At 39.0% G+C, this 16,612-nt stretch overlaps 1 protein-coding gene across 3 annotated transcripts in view; it reads right to left on the bottom strand.

Annotated features, from left to right (window-relative positions):
* Positions 1-885: 885 nt before the first annotated feature.
* SPTLC2 (serine palmitoyltransferase long chain base subunit 2) overlaps positions 886-16,612 on the bottom strand; it is a 79,799-nt gene continuing 64,072 nt past the window's right edge. For 2 of the 3 annotated variants that reach the window (XM_068192734.1, XM_068192735.1), the window contains exons 10-12: positions 13,976-14,111; positions 11,877-12,006; positions 886-6,829 (exon numbers count right to left, since the gene is read on the bottom strand). In XM_068192734.1, coding sequence (XP_068048835.1) covers positions 6,710-6,829; positions 11,877-12,006; positions 13,976-14,111 — 386 coding nt within the window. In that variant the 3' untranslated portion in view covers positions 886-6,709. The remainder of the gene's footprint in view (positions 6,830-11,876; positions 12,007-13,975; positions 14,112-16,612) is intronic. The other variant, XR_010999895.1, reaches the window with a different exon arrangement.

The raw sequence follows: 16,612 nt of genomic DNA, 5'->3' as shown, positions 1-16,612 counted from the left end.
CATTTCCACAGGCGTTCATGAGCCTATGAAGGAAATTAGGGAAAGGACTATGAAAAAATTATTAGGGAAGGACACTGAAAGGAGGTTTTGCTGCCCACTGAGGAGAAGTGCCAGTGGTGGCACGGTCCCAGAAAGGGAGACCTAGAAGGGAAAACCCAACATTTCTACAGCAGCCTTAGCACAAAGCTGCAAATCATCTGGGCCCATTTGTGTACCCACAGCTAAAATCAGGACCTGCACCTCCTTTTCAAATACCGACATCTGGTTTATGCAGACTTAGGACTGAGATGAATGGAAGGAAATGTTTAAAACAAGACACAAACTGCAAGACAGATGTGAGGTCAAGAATCCCATGCAAGATGGATCAAGAAGCCCTTTCAAACATCTCATTAGCAGCACAGCAGCTGGGAGCAGCCTGACACTCCTAACAGCACCCAAGGGTAGCAGCCTAGCTTTCAAGCACAGCAGCTTTTTGGGGCCAACACTGAGCTAGAGCAGGCACTCATCGTGGGAGTGCTGACATCAGGAACAGCAGCTACGACTGCAGGCGTCTTTCCACAACAGCAGCGGCTTTTCTAGACTGCACATCAAAGCTCCTGCTGTACGATGGACCAGAGACTGCCAAAAACCAGCTAAGCATCCATCTCTCAGGCAAGGTTTCCTGGCTCTAGAGTACAAGCTTAGAGGGGAACAATGATATGCCTGAGCTCTCAAACAGGCTATGGTTTTACCCAGTCATTCAAGTATAAAACTCATGTGTTGAATTTTTTCAAGGATTTTATTTTGGGGATGGGTGGGAGAGGAATTGGGAAGGAAGAGAAAGAGAGTTCAGTCTCCTAAATAGGGAAAAGCCTCACTAAGAAAAAAAGGGCCAAAATAATGATATACTGTTTTTTTAAAGTCTTTATTATGCAGAACATAGAGTATATTTGAATGATTTTTTTCCCAAGCATTTTTTTCTCTGGTGTTTTTTTTTAAACATGCATTGTTACCTTTTTAAAGCCAATGTACCACTCATTTATCTTTTTCCCTGCCCACAGAGCATCCATATTCATGTTAATCACAAGTGTAAAAAAAATTAGACATCTGGCATAAAATATTTTGAGGGGGAGCCCATTTAAAAATTTTATCTAAAATGTCTTATCTACAAAAAAATCCAATATATATGTACATTATAGCAACACAGAGGCATAAGAATACAGTGCAATTTAAGATGAAGTGCTGTGACTTGGTAATTCTGCCCAGGGCTTGTGGAAATGTGGGCCACCATTGGCTTTGGGGCTTCTAGCCTAAAGCCTCAGGCTCCAGCATTCCTCAGTTCTGTCTCAAGTGGGGCTGAAGTTAACATTGGGAAGCTAGAGATGCATTAAGCTTAATATACCATTAGAGGGTAGCAGAAATACTGTCTGAATACGATGAGCTTTGGCAAAAAAAATAAGAAGAATGTTTATGAAGGTCACATGGTTTGGTGCATGTTTCACCTCACTGCGGGTATTTTTGGAACAGCACCAACCCTTGGCATATTCAACTGAGACCTGTTCACCTACCGTTGAGGAAATGAATTTGCTAGCTGCCACTGGTTCTGAAGTCCATGACTGTCTCAGTAAGTCTCCCACTTTCAGCAGCCCAGGAGCAAGTTACCCATGGAACTACACAGGAACTACATAAGCTGCACAGCACCATCTCCCTCCCAAGAAAACAGCAGTCCATACTGCTTAACTAAGAGCACTGAGTATTCTTCCGTGGGTTAAAATCCACCGCATTCTTCAAGGTCAGTCTTAATTTTAATTCTTCATACCAAGAATCACAGTTTAAGGCCTTCAACACACACCTCAGTCATCATCTGCTTCACCCAACCCCATTTGGGGATAAAAGCACTACAGCTCCAATGTCTGCAACAAATGCTTCTCTTTTTAGTGAAAGATAAAGCACAATACTTCACATAAACACTTTTATGTTTGTGCTCTAGTACTACATCTGAATCCTTGAACAGGTGAACAGCTGTAAGGCTGGGAATGTTTACAGGACTACAGAGCAATCAGAATGGCACTGGAGATTTTTTTTTTCTTTTAAAAGAAAAGGTTCAGGTTATGCAGGTCAAATGACTTGTGCTTTTTCCAAATAGTGGTCCTATGCCACTTGGGTGTCAGGTCCAGCACCAAAGCCAACAGTGCACCTGCCGAGGGGTCATACTAAGCATTCCTGAACAGCTCAGCGCTTCACTGGTGCTAAAACAGAACAGACTTCAGGTGCCCCAAATCTCCATGCAGAAGGTGCCATCCACACAGATCCCAGCATGCTTGACAGTTTTATAGGCTGAATATAAACTGCAAAAATAATATATATAAACTACATACATTCTGACTGAGCATTGTATATTGGGATACATTTCCACAAGTTTCCTTCTCTGTGATGCAGCAAGGGGGCTCATGCATAGTGCTCCAGATCCAGTGCTGCAAGGTGTTCTCTTAGATGAAATGAAGAGTCATGCTCATACTTTCTTCCAACCTCTCCTATGATCTCCCTGAATGGATAACATGGCTTCTGAACAACCATGTAATCCAATGCTTTTCAGAGGAAAACAAATCAAAATTTGCACAGAAGGAGAAGACTTACTTGGTGTGGAAAAGTTGTAGAGGGGTGTCTATTCAGGCACTGAAAACTGCACTCCTGATTTAGGGACACTTGTTCAAGTACACATGAAAGATCTCTGTACAGCTGAAAATAAGCAATGATTGACTACCCCTTTTCTCCATCTCTGTTCCACACAGCACAGAACTGCTGATTTTATGGGCACACTTCCCTTGCCTGTTCTTTGTGAAGGTGCAGCTCTGATAGTGAGAATCATATCTGCACTCTTAGAGGAAACAGCAAGAGGAGGATGGATGTTGACCATCCTTCAGATGTTTGGTCAACTCACTCCTGAGTCTTTGCCTAAAGCAGAAGCATACTACACCCATAACTCAAGAACCAGAACTGTTCACTAAGGATGCTACTTACAAGAGAAAAGATATAACTAGAGAGTTAAATAAACCATATACATACTATACAAAAGTTTGTGTCGCGTGAAAAACAAAAATGAAGGCCCTGAATATTCTGACATAAAAAAACTGGTTTCTTCTCTGCCAAAGAACTAAAGGAAAACTATGAATCAGGTTCCTTAAGACAAAGATCTACTTGGGAAAGCCGGTTTCTAACAAGAAGCAGATCTCCCACTCTTTGCTGATGCTTGGTAATAGGAACTTCTCAATTTTCTTACGAGTGAAAGAATATGGCCATTAGCCTTAAAAACAGTAATGATTCTAAACTCTTCACTCTGCTCAACAGAGGCAAAAAGTTGCTTGCTTAGTTCTTCAGTGAGGTACTGGGAAGGTAACTATTGTATATTTATGAGTAAGTTTAGCCAATATACAGTACTGAGCAAAACCCTTTGTTCAAAAGCAGCCTTCATTTTCTTTCCAATTTTGCATCTCTTAAGAAATACCAGGAGTCATTTTCAATTAGAATGTCTCTGAAAAGTTGGCAGGGACTGAAGTTTTATTTCTTAAGCAGCTTTTCTTCCTTTGTGATCTCTCAAGATTGGTTCTTTCATTCATTTCTACTGCCAGGAGAAAAAGGAGACAGATTTCTGGTCAGTACATAAATATCAAAGCAGCAATCCATCCTACGCATACTTTGACAGCATACATGCTGTAGGTTTGCCTAGCACAAACCCTTATTGGAGTTTTTTTAGTAGATGCAAAAAGGTTTTCTTGGCTTTCAAGCTCAGTGAATTACTGAATTAAAAGTGTGCAATCTTGGACTTGTAACTCTTACTTTTTCAGAAGCAGTTTCAACAGGTTTCCTAATTTTTTACCGAACTTTGGCAAAACAGGTTCTCTTGAACGAAAGGCCTCAGAGAGGAGTGGGGGGGGATTTGCTTTCCAAAAAGGATATGGCAAGGCTGAAATGTAACCAAGCACTTTTCAAATGCTAACTGCCAGAATTATTTCTGAAGTGCCTTTGCAACTCAAAATTCAAAGTTATATGCACAGTGTGACACAGTAGAAAGATACTAAAAGGCAGAAGCTTGAACACAGTTTCCTCAACAAGTGCAACTAGAAACCAAATGGACACTAGTAATTTTTGAACACTGACTATTTCAGAAGTATTACACAGGATTTATCTATATTATGAAGATCTTCCCAGATGCTTTTCTCCCTTCTAAAGACAAGCTGCTCTAAAACTGATTCTGAGACAAGGTTAAGATTCAACATTTGTAGAATCTATGATAACCTACTTCTAACTTAATACATCACAGGTTCCAAACTGCTACACAGCAGACAAACACACTGTGCATTTGTGAATGCTTAAAAACAGCTACCAAATGATCCAAGCCTTTAAATTGATCAGTTTTGTCTGCTCTTAAACCATTTCATGATCAAGTTAATAGGATCAGGGCTGATGTCAGGGCTTCCTGTACTAACCTTCTCTTGTTCCCTAGTACAATCCAGAAGATTTAAAAAAAAAATCAGTAAAGCTTCTTGAAGTCAGAAAGCAGGTAATCTGCTGGAATGTTAAGAGCTAGTCCTGGGCAGAAGATGGGTGAGAAAGTAAGCTCAGCTAACTGCTGTTTATAAACTCTGCCTGAAGACATGAAACTATTTCATGGCTATCCAAGCTGCACATACAGACTTCTCAGACTCTGCACTCACTCAGCTCCAGAAGAAGAGCCAACCAACATGAATGGACTATGACAGAAACAGTTAACTGCACCTATTCTCAAACAGTCAATTTCAGTTCTTCTCATATAATTAAATATCTGAAATTCAATGGTAAAAAAATGAACCAGTGTTTTGAAGTTCCATTATATTAAAATTTTACAAGATCTATAAATGCATGAAGTTAGATAGTCTATAAAATAGAAGTCAATTCTGCTTTAACTCACCACATGTATTTGCAGAATTGCTTGGTTCTAGTGGCCAAAATACTCCCTCCCTGTTAGTTGCAGAGTGAACATTAAAGAACTTTAAAAGAATGAATTTTTTTTTCAGCACCACACAAAGAGCTTTGAGTTGCTCTCTGCTTTAGTATTATGATGATCAGTCTGTTTCTAAAACCCCAGTAACCTGCAAAAAGTAACTTCCTAACCCAAACTGAAGAGCTGGCCCAACCCAACTGACACAATGTTAACATTTTCTATCTTTGCAGAAATCATGTATGTCTAAATATAAAATACAGAAACAAACTATACTGCAATTGACTCATATTTAAAACTTTTGGTACCTTTTTGTTGATCCATTCTGTTCAGTGAAAGAATTCAACATGTAAAGACTAAGTAGCAGACCAGTTCCAAGGTGTATGAGAGCAAAGGCATCTACTTGAAACAGAGGGACAGTATGAAACTTGCAGATAAAAACTCCAAACAGTAACTGGCTCAGTGAACACTCATTTGAGCAGTGTTGATCAGTAACAGAAGTACAAAAGAATAAAGACATCAAACTAAATGCAATTGTGAGGACATTCTCTCTCTTCAGGGAAGACCTACAGATATGCAGCTGCCAATGGGGACTTGCTGGCCAGCCAAAACATAATGTATGACTACAAGATTCAAGCTATCCATATGCATAACAGGGCCAGTGAAGAACACCTCACAGATGAGAAGAAACAGTGAGTTAGCATAGCCAAGGGCAGCAGTCTTTCACAGCTCTGCATGGAATAGATGGTTCTCCAAATAGTCACTCCTTGTACAGGCCTGCTTATTGAGGGGGCTTAGTCTTGAGACTAAGCATGAGACTTGCTCTAGTTTGTTAAAACCCTAAGGCTCCCTACTAGGACTTAGTGACTTGTTCATGACTTGATGATAATTCTAAAGCAAGAGAAACTAACCTGAAGATGAGAAAGCAACACATACACAACCCATATTTTTTCTTTTTTTTTTAACAGAAGTACTAAAAACAAAACAAAACAAATCCTTCTCCATCACTTACCCTCTATCAAAGGGACAATTAGTGTCAAAACAGACAATCTGGTATCCATACTGTGAAGGAAAAGAGGCTACAGTTCCAGAAGTCCTTCTGCCTGTGGCTTACGAAACTAAATAATGTTTGGGAACAATGGTCCTGTCAGCGACATGTCAACAACACATTTATTTTAAAAAGGCTAAATTCAAGTTTTAAACATAAGTAACTGCAAATGAAAAAAAAACAACTTTGGTTGATTATCCATCTTGTTAAGTATGCCAAAGTTAGCAATCAACAGTTTCTCTAGGAAGACTCCAGAAACAGGTCAGCTCATTCCTTATTGGGAAGATCAGACACCTAGCAGTGACACTGAAAATGCTGCCATGCCAGCGTCACACATGCTCAGAACATCTCAGCCAGCATTTGGGAGGCTAATGGTGCATACAAAGTCTGAACTAATCAGCCACAGCCAACTTTGGTTGCTGTGAACTTATTGAGACAAATAAATAAAAAAAAAAAAGCAGTAAGAAAAAAATAAAGCCAAGCACCTCTAGGGCCAGACCCTGAAGACACAGAAATCAAAGATTTTTTTTCTCCTCTCCCTATTTACAAAATGCCATTTAGAGCTGATGTGGCCACTTCAGTATTGTGAGGAAATGTCTCTTATACTAAACAGTCATAAGTGTGTTGTTCACGGATGCTGTGGCCTGTGTGCCACGGAGTGTCCCATGGGGTGTGTCCCTCCCACTGAGGCACATGGAGGGAGTTCAGTCTTCTGTTTCTTCATATGTTGTCTCGTCAAATGGCCGGTCCAAGAGAGGTACCAAACGGCGACGGGAATATTTCAGTTGCAAAAGGTCCCCAACTTCATTGATTTCTTTTAAAGCCTGACAAAGAGACCACAATAGATCAGCAGAGGAGACAGATGCAAGTTATCCACACATCTTCCTTTTCGCATGCCTGCAGACTACTCTGACAGCCATTTTACTTGAGATTTTACTGTGCTAGAAGCCAGTACCTTCAGAAGTGTATAGGATTTTTTTTTTTAAGTGTTCAGAAATTTTGAGACCACATAAACAACACTGGTCACTTAACTGAGAATGCCTATGCATCCACCTGACTATTCCAATTCCAGAACAGAATTATAATATCCAGCAAACCCCATGGTATTCATAGACAGAAAAACAGAATAATGTTTTTCCCTTCCTGGAGGTAATGAAACTGAAATAGAAAAAAAATGTACATTTTGTTTGAGGTTTGACTCCTCCTTATGCATCATTCAGTTTGAAAACAACTTGTGTTACCAAACCTGATGTATTGCATTTTCTAAACTGCAAAATAGCAAAGACAAACTACAATAGTGAGCTAACAAGTTCTACAGATGCCTTTGTTATATCTACATTTGGTTAATTTGCATTGTCCATATACAGCTACAGATGAAAGCTATGTGTCATAAACAACATGGCACAGGAGATTTTTGCCAGACAATTCAAGGAAATAAAAATAAAAAGTTATTCTGGGTAGGACCCTAAGCATTTTCTCCTTGGAAAGCAAGTCCCACTGAGGTTACCACAAAGGCTGCACTCAAGCAACTGATGACCCAGAACATTCTACTGAATTAGCACAGCCTTTCACCATTTTGACCTGAACTCAAATATTATGAAGTTTACCAGAGATCAAACATCTGCTTGCGTAAGAAATGAGGGAAGTCCCAGCGCAGTTAATCATACTTTCATTATGTTGCAATCTCTGATAAGACATTGGTCCACACACAATAGGGTCTATTAAAAGCCAAATCCTAAACTTCATTTCTCTACAGAACACTCCTAGATCAAAGTACAAAATAAATCAGTTGCTGCAGACAAATCTGTGATAGCACGTGATGCTGGTTATTTTATATAGGCAAGTGACAAAAATTAATTCGGAAGATCACTTCCAAGTCCAATATGATTTTTTTGAATTCAACGGTTGGCATTCTTCACTGCCTTGAATTATAAATTTATTGAAATAGGTACATTCAGCATTGCTTCAGAATGTCACTAATTCAACACTGATGCTCCAATCTATGTCAAATGCTTGTCTCTTGAGGACAGCTGGAAGATGGGGGTTAATAGCTCTACATGTTTTCCCTTCCTAGATGGACAGTTCAAGTTTTTGTTTCTTTAAACAATGGCCCTTCATGCTTGTTGTATCTGGCAGCAAAAACCTCTGCACTCTAAAATGTGGGGGAACGACAAACCCAGAAGTTGGACCTCGGTAAAAACAAAACAAAACAAAAGTGTGGGCACAGTCTGCCAGAGCCTTAAGTAAAGATCCCATATGGAAGCAATTTAAAGCTGAATTTCTGTTGAAAGAGTATGTTAACTGTTATTCTTGAATGCAGATTTAGGATTTTATTAATTTAAAACAAAAAGGACCATGTGACCAGCAAAGACTACAAAGGAAATGGCATTGGTGTACTCTGACTTTAGGAGAGTGTAATATAATTTTCATCACTGAAAAGAAAGCACAGCCCACAGCAATGCAGGTTATAAGGGACTTCACTCTGATCCTAAGCCAAATATTTTTAGGCAAGGAAGTTTTATTTACATAAAACAGTTAAAATTTTAACTAAGAACTGTTCCTCATCATGTGGGTGTATTTAATAAGAACAAGGAAGCATTACAAATATTACTATTTGCAAGACAAGCTTCTCTTCCCTGTGCTTCAAACCTGAATAAGTTTTGCTTAAAAAAATACAAGAGCCCTAATTAGCATCCATGAATACATAGATGGGATACCAAATTGTCTCCTCTCTCAGTGACTTAAAGAAGCTGTCTGCCAGCTCTCCCCAAGTCCATTCATTTTAGTTCTTCCTCCTCCTGCATATTGTTGCCACAGTTAGCAAGAGGGATTAGACCTGAGGTCTGCCTTAATGATTAGCTGCCTGAAATCAATCCCTTTTCACTGCATCACAAGAAAACACTGCACAAAGTCACTGACACGAAGACTTGCTCCTTATTAACTCCTCTTGCCAATGTTCTGGGTTCTGAGCATGCAGCTATTTTGAACCATAAAGGGGGTTATGCTAACTTGGAAAAAAGCCTCCACATACTAAGCTAAGTCAGGATTTCTTCATTCACTTCAAAACTCACACCTCATTTTGCTCTGGATTAATTTTCTTAGCAGACAAGCTCTAATATATTGAACAAGCATTTCCTCAATTTAGTACATTTAACACTTGCAAAGGTGCTCTAGCAGTGAGTCTTATGTTAAGTGCACAAAATTTGAAACATTTTTTGGAAAATGCAGAAAGAATTGACAGGAAAAGAGGTTTTTAAACCAGAGTAATAAAAGTTACAGATAGATTTTGGAAGAGCACAAATGTGGTATTTATACAGACCCTACAAAAGCAGCTTATTATGGCAAAGGCCCCAGCTAGTCACTAAAAGAGAAGACCAAGAACCTAACCAACTGTAAAATTGCACAATTGCTCAGGTAGTGCCTGCACATCAAGTTTGTACAGTTTCAGTTTTAGCTCAATTTGCAGCAGTATTATTTCAGAGACTTCAGTTTTCTTTATTTTCCTTCCTTCCATCTCTTATCTATTCATCCCTACTCCATGCCCACCTGTCCCAGAAGTTACTGCTCCCTCATTGTGTCAATGAACTCAGGTCTATTACCACACTCTGAGCCAAGTCTGATACTATTTATTGTACACAGGGCAAAAGGAAGCAAAGGAGAGGGCTCTGAATGTACTGGTTCCAAACCTTTATTTGGAACAGAAACAACTAAATCGAGATAGTTAAGGGAAGAGTAGCGGGTCAAGTAGCTGGGCAGGAATTCCTTAAACAGTCTGTTGTTGGAGTGTTAGGGAATCTCTCACAGGCAGAAACAACTCAGGAGCAGCAAGTACAGCATCACAGATACACAGCAGGGTGATACTACTCCATGACACTACACATACATTATGAAACTGCTCACATCACACACTACCTTACTATTTTAACAGAAATTAAATTTTAAAAGCTTGTAATTTTAAGCTGTTGATTTTTATATAAGTTCTGTAGCAGTCAAGTGTGAAAAGGTTGAGTCTATTTTTTTATAAGACATTAGTAAATATCTGTTAGATATCCTATTTGCTGTTCACATATTGAAGTGTTAGCACCTGATCATATTTGGACATGAGGCATGATCTCCCCTTCCTAACTCAGTGACTACTCCCAGTCACCTTGTCCACAAAATGTTCAAAAATAGTTTCAAGATTTTTTTTTCTCCACAATCTTCTCAAGATAAAGGCAAGGCTTTTCAACCTGCAGTTCCTTACACTTTTTTGCCCCTCTTCAAGAAGAAGTTGACACTGGCTATCTTCCAGTCTTCAGGAGCCTCCCCCAGCCACCAAGATGATAATCAAGAGTGGCCTTGCAGTGACAGTCAACTCCCTCAATGCTTGTGGATGCAGCTCATCAGGTCCCATGGACTTGTGCATGTTGATTTTGTTTAAATGTTCCCTTATTGGAGCCTCCTTCAAACCAAAGCTAAGTCTTTACTGCTCCATACTTTTCCACTAATCGCATACTCTCAGGATTCCTAAGTCTCACCAGCAGACTGAGACAACAAAGGCACTGAGTACCCTTACCTCTTGCACACATTTCTCACCTGATTCCTTGTACCATTCAGCAGCAGTCCTCCACATTTTCTCTACTCTTTCTCTTGCTATTAATGCCCCATAAAAGCTCTGCCTGCTACATTTGATGTCCTTTGACAGACTGAGGTCCAGGTGGGCTTTGTTTTTCCTGACCCCATCCCTGCATGCTCCAGACTGTCTCTATTCTTCCTTGGTCACCTGTCTGTGCCTGCACCTCTTATACACTGTCATGATATATTTTTGTTGGTTTGTTCATCCATGCAGGCTTCCCACCACATTTCCTCTCCTTTAAGTCAGGATAGATCATTCTTCAGGGAAGAAGTGGGGAGGGAAAATCAATATGCTGTCCCAGACACCTCTGCTCTTTGAGACTGTATCCCATGGGATTATTTCAAGTAGGTCTCTGAATAGGACTGAGTCTACTCTCATGAAGTCCAAATTCATGACTCAACCTAGTTTATATTCTGAGTCACAGACCCTCAAAGTGGGGAAAAATGTGCAATGCCAAACTTTGGCAGTGCCTAAGACAGCCCATGTACACACGTCCATCAAAAAAGATTATTCAGAAGATTCAAAATTGAATGTAGCTACCACACCAAGACATAGTAAGAATAGTCAGACTTATTAATATAATCCTCTTTCAACTCTGTTAGTCAGAGAGTAACCATCATCCTTACTTTTTGAAGGAAGCATGTCCTAACTGTGATGCAGGCCTCCTTCGACGGGACCTCCATTCCCTCTGCGAGTGCTGGTAGGAGTAAGTAAGGCACTGCATGTGGTACAGATTCACTAGGACAGGGTCATTTAAGATACAGTGCTCTGAAGCTTTAAACAAGAACAGCAATAGTAATCTCTGGAATAAAAATTCTCACTAGCAATCAAGTGCTTCCTTTTGAGAGGAATATAAATGTTTTGGAGGTTCTCCTCCAAAAGAGGCCTTTGGAGGCCTTTTTATTTTTTTTCATACCACTAGCATCTAGGGGCAGAAGATGCAAAATGTTTCCTTCTAACCAGTTCAATGCAAAGTATAGCCTTTAAAGAGAGTAAAAAACATTGTCTCACAGGAATGAGACTGTCTCCTTTAAAAATAGAACAAGAGAAGTCCTGAGATTTACTCTAAGCAGCCATTCTACACTGTTAAAGCAAGGAAAGAGATGGAGTCATTGCCAGCTCTACTGCAAAGGGCTTTGAAGTTTAGGATAAACTATGTCATGTACCAAACATTGACCCACTATACAAAACCAGACAATTGTTGTATCTGTTTATTAGCAGGCACAAGCAGAAGGAAGACATGATGAGACACTTACTGTATCAAGCATCTCTTTGGTATGAGCTGCAGACAAACAGAATCTGGCTCTGGACTCGATGATGGGGGTGGCAGGGAAGCCCACAACCACAACACCGATGTTCCGCTTCAGCATCTCACGCCCAAATGCGCTGCGGAGAGAACGAGATCGTCACAGTTATTCCAGTGGTGGCAAAGCAGGAGCATGAAGGACTCAGTATGGTAACCCACACAGGCCTTTGTTGCAGCAAGGCTGTCACACCACAGTTTGGAACTTCCAGTGCTTTCTTTTTAGAGGCAGAAAAGCCTGCTCACAAAAGCCTTTTTTAAATTAAATCCCAAGGTGGTCGTTCTCAAAAGGTTTCAGTGTATTAAGTTCTAACAAAGATGAAAGATTATATGTGGCAGAGACTGGTCTTTTAGCAGGCTGTTTCTAAATGGATTTGTAACCTAAGCTTGGAAATCTTTCCAAAAGGGAAGAGTGATTTTGGCTCAGAAGTTTGACTATACAAGGAACCCCTCATGCTGCAATGCCCCAAAACGGATGTTTCTGCAATTTCAAGATGTTTTGTTTTCATGAATTTAATTTTATTAAAGTACATTACTGTATCACAGAATGCACCACTTTATAAGTATCACGGGAACCACTGAATCACCACAGTAAACTGAGATAATCTAATCTGACACCTAATATGCTTAAGGAAGGTGTAAAAATATCATGCAACTGTCACACACTATCTTCAACAAAACAAATTCTTAACGAGATTAAAGAAAGTAGTGGCTGTGACTTATACAATGAAAGACACAAAGATCTCGATTAGATCTGTAATGGCAGTGCAGTTGGGGGTGTTTCTACAGGCCACAGGAAATGGTTAATCCTTTTTGACCAGACCTTGTTGTGAGAAGTAGCAATGAACTTAAGAGGTTCATAAGGACATATAAAAATAACATTCTTTTACTAGGTCTTTATATTTTCTGCCACAACTATTTTCCTTATAAATAGGTGCATCCCAATACACTTCATTTTGTATCCATTTATTACTCTCAAACTATTTTAAAAACAGGCTACAAGAGACAAAGAAAAGATCAAGTAAATCCGATGCAGATCCTAAGGGCCAACTCTCATCACAGCTCTCTGTTCCTTGCTCATTTTGAGTAAGATACTGGCCCAACTGCTCAGCTAATAAATATTTCCATGAACATTTCCAAGGAAAAGATTGTATTTACTGGTAGAGAAGCTGGGCAGTGGAAACAGCTGCCTTTCTGTGCTGGACCTGTAGTCTGCAGCACCTAAAAAGGTAACAGGCCTTTTAAAACTCTGTTACACTGAGAAGGATGAAGAACAAGGGTATCTGGCTTCAAAAAAGTGCCAGACTGAAGCCTCAGCTAGTCAAGCACTAGAGATGTTCAGTACAGTGTAAAATGAAATTATGTTTTCCAAATTTGAAAGTGTTGATTGAGCACTGCATTATACAGACCCTGAAAAGTAGCAATCAAAGCCAAGCCATCCTTGAAATCAGGTTTTTGCTTATGTTGAAAAAATTTTCAGTATATACTTTATGTATCCTCTTTGTAGAATTTTAGCCTTAATTATCCACACAGCACCCCACAAATTGGCAAGAATTTATAAACCTATGTGCTACAGTTGTTTTAGTATTTACAATACCAATACCTGAGTGATTATATCTAGACCTCTTAAAAACTTGGGATTCATTAAATACATGTTGTTGTGTCCCATCATGTCCCATCCCCACTGTTTTTCCTTTTCTAATTTCCAAAGTTCATCAATGAAAATGCTGGCTCCTTCTGATCCAGGAGCTAGTTGAAAGACTTCCTCCAGTGACTTTTAATGTTAATTTCCATTCCAACACACAACCCAACCTTTAAAACATGACACAGAGATGCAAAATTGCTTCCCCGAAGTGCTTTCTTGATGCCCCAAGCTACAAGCCTCGATTTTCTCAAGATCACTTATAGAAGTTTCCATATTTTATAGGACTCAGTAATGATCATAAAAGCAAAAATCAAACAAATATTTTCTTATCTTTAGAAAACTCTTCATATTCTTACACCAACCTAGCTTTACAGAAGATGGGTAAAAAGTTTTGCTGTCAAACATACCCAATTTTTGCTGGCATGTACAGCATCAGAGGCACAACAGGGGAATCTTCATTTCCATAAATGATAAAGCCCATCTCTTTCAGTCGTCTCCTAAAATATCTTGTGTTCTCTGCTAGCTGCTGCACACGTGCTCTCCCTAGAAAAGAATTGAAGGTGAGACTGAATTCAATTGTCGTAAGTCACATCCATAACTGCAATACAAGCCCTCAAACTAAACTACAAGACATTAATGTCCTGCTTGTACTTATGGAAGCGTTAAAAATAAATGCAAATTGGGATTTATACTTTCTTCTCTTTTATGTAACCAAGAATAATCAAGCATTTTCTGACAAGTCTGAACAGACCAAGAAAGGCACAACTATCAAGTCCAAGCACTGCCTAGTTTTTCTATATCAGGTTTTCTTTCAATTAAGAGGTACCTGGCAAAAAAAAGGCAGTTACCCACATTTAAACAAGATTCAAAGTTTTCTCAGAATTCACTTGTAACTGCATATTGAAAAAGAGTTTGCTTACACTTTGAATAATTAATGGAAAACCTATTGAATCAGTTGGTGTTGTTCACCATGTTTTATCCTGCTTATCTGCATTATTGTAAATTACTACTTTCCTCTTTAGATCTCTTTGCTGAACTATCACGTGGCTGCTCCCTAACCTTTTCCAGTTAAAATGAGCTGGGTTTAAATTAAACTGATTACTTCTGATAATCCTGCTCACTTCAGTTAAGTGGCAGCAGCCAATTTATCATGTATTCAGCCATTTCTGTAGGGATTCTTTGATATTTGTCAAAATTAGTACACGGGACACTAGACAGCTAGTACAATTTAAATATTTCTAATGTTCAGATATATGTATAGAACAACCTATTTATCAGTTAATTAAATTTTAGCCTAGCACACTGTACTATGTTCCTGTATAGCCCAGAAAAAGGTTCACATCATCTCACTTAAGCAGATCATAATACATTTCTGATCAACTAATACTCTAATGTGCTTACGAGATTAAGCACTATACCTTTGATGAGACTATAATAATTAACACTTGACTTACTTGTCTCTGGTCCACAAAGTATATTTCTGGATAATTGATTACCCAAACACTGCCTTGCCCAGGCAGGTGATTCATAAACAGAACTATTAAATGTACAGCATGCAGATCTGTGCCACATAGTGAAGGTGGCTGCTAGACATTCATCGTCTTTAAAGCTGTAGATAACATAAGGTGATTAACAGGAATGCCAGGTCTCAAAGAAATATCCAACACCCACACAGCTCTGCTCGAGGCCAGAACAAATGTAATTTTAAGAACCTATGTAGTATTTGGTGCCAAGAGTATCAGACATTCCACCCACAACCAGGCAATCAAAAGCAAAACTCCATCAAAGGCATAGCATAAGAAAAAAAGGTGAAACCTGTTAAGTTTGCAAAACTTGGCCCATCATTAGTAGATAGAAGCTGGCATTTTTAATAGCACTGACTGCCACTTAAGACATCTCTTCTTCATTAACAGTATTATTTCTTAATCTTTTCTCCCCCAGAGTTTCTCCAGAAGCTTAATTCCTCTTCCCCAAAAAGCAGCAAGATTTCAGTAAAACACAAAGGCTTCTTGAACTTATGAAACTACATTTTTAATTTATTCACATCAGATCAGATCCTCTGCTGCAGACCAAGCTTTCTCTTATGTTTTCAGACCAATTATTTGGTAATTTTAAATAATCCAGACTGCAAAATGAAGTTGAGAAGAAGAAACAAACTCAATAAAATTGAAAGAACCAAACTTACTGCAAGATACTAAAAATAGTGGGCCAAAAGCCACTAGTTGCATTTCTAATATTGAGCCAATCAATAAATACACAAGTGTCCACAGCAAACTACATGCAGAAAAAAAAGCTATTTTGGTATCTTCTGAGAAAGCTGCATCTGCATCATCTCCTACACAGAAATGCAACAATTTCTGATCTGTCAGGTCAGTGATGTACAATTGTACAAAATACAAACCAGATTTCACAAGTACTAAGGTAACATACACAGCTGCTGTGATCAGCCCCTCTCCCAGGACAAGGAATGCAGCTTTTGCCATACATACATCTTCTCTGTGTTCCCATGAAGCATGGAGTTTACAGTGTTGAAGCAGAAGGAATTTCATCACCTGTATGGTTTTCCCCTCTATACATTCACACCCTTTTCCATGTTCTTGGGAGCCTTCCAGACTAAAGATTAAAGAGCAATCTTAATTTGTAGTTGGCAACTGCTTCACAGTCTTCCCTAAACTCCTACCAATAAAAACAGGCTATGATTCTAGATTTGTCCTTATAGATTGAAGAATGCTTTGCGATGTAAACAAGTCTCAAGAACGAGTCTTTCAGTTCTCTACAGAGATGTAATCACCTATTAAAAGCAACTGACTGATTTGGAAGATGTTGCCTTCTTTAGGTTTGTAGGTCTCAAAAGTCTATCAGCTTTTATTTCACTCTAGAGCCATCAAGTAATTTAATGAAATTATTACTTATTTAAAAACTTACAATAATATTACCAAGAACTTGAAAGTATATTCAGTGGCATCTCTACCCAATGGCTCACTACTCATCACATGTTACTGCCATCTGAAGAGAAATGTAATTGTGGTGAAGCAAAGCACCAG

The sequence above is a fragment of the Anomalospiza imberbis genome, chromosome 6 (genome assembly GCF_031753505.1).
Source record: "Anomalospiza imberbis isolate Cuckoo-Finch-1a 21T00152 chromosome 6, ASM3175350v1, whole genome shotgun sequence".
In the NCBI taxonomy this organism is placed as follows: domain Eukaryota; kingdom Metazoa; phylum Chordata; class Aves; order Passeriformes; family Viduidae; genus Anomalospiza; species Anomalospiza imberbis.
The sequence above is the reverse complement of the archived record's forward strand: the minus strand, read 5'-3'. Positions and strand labels throughout refer to the sequence as shown.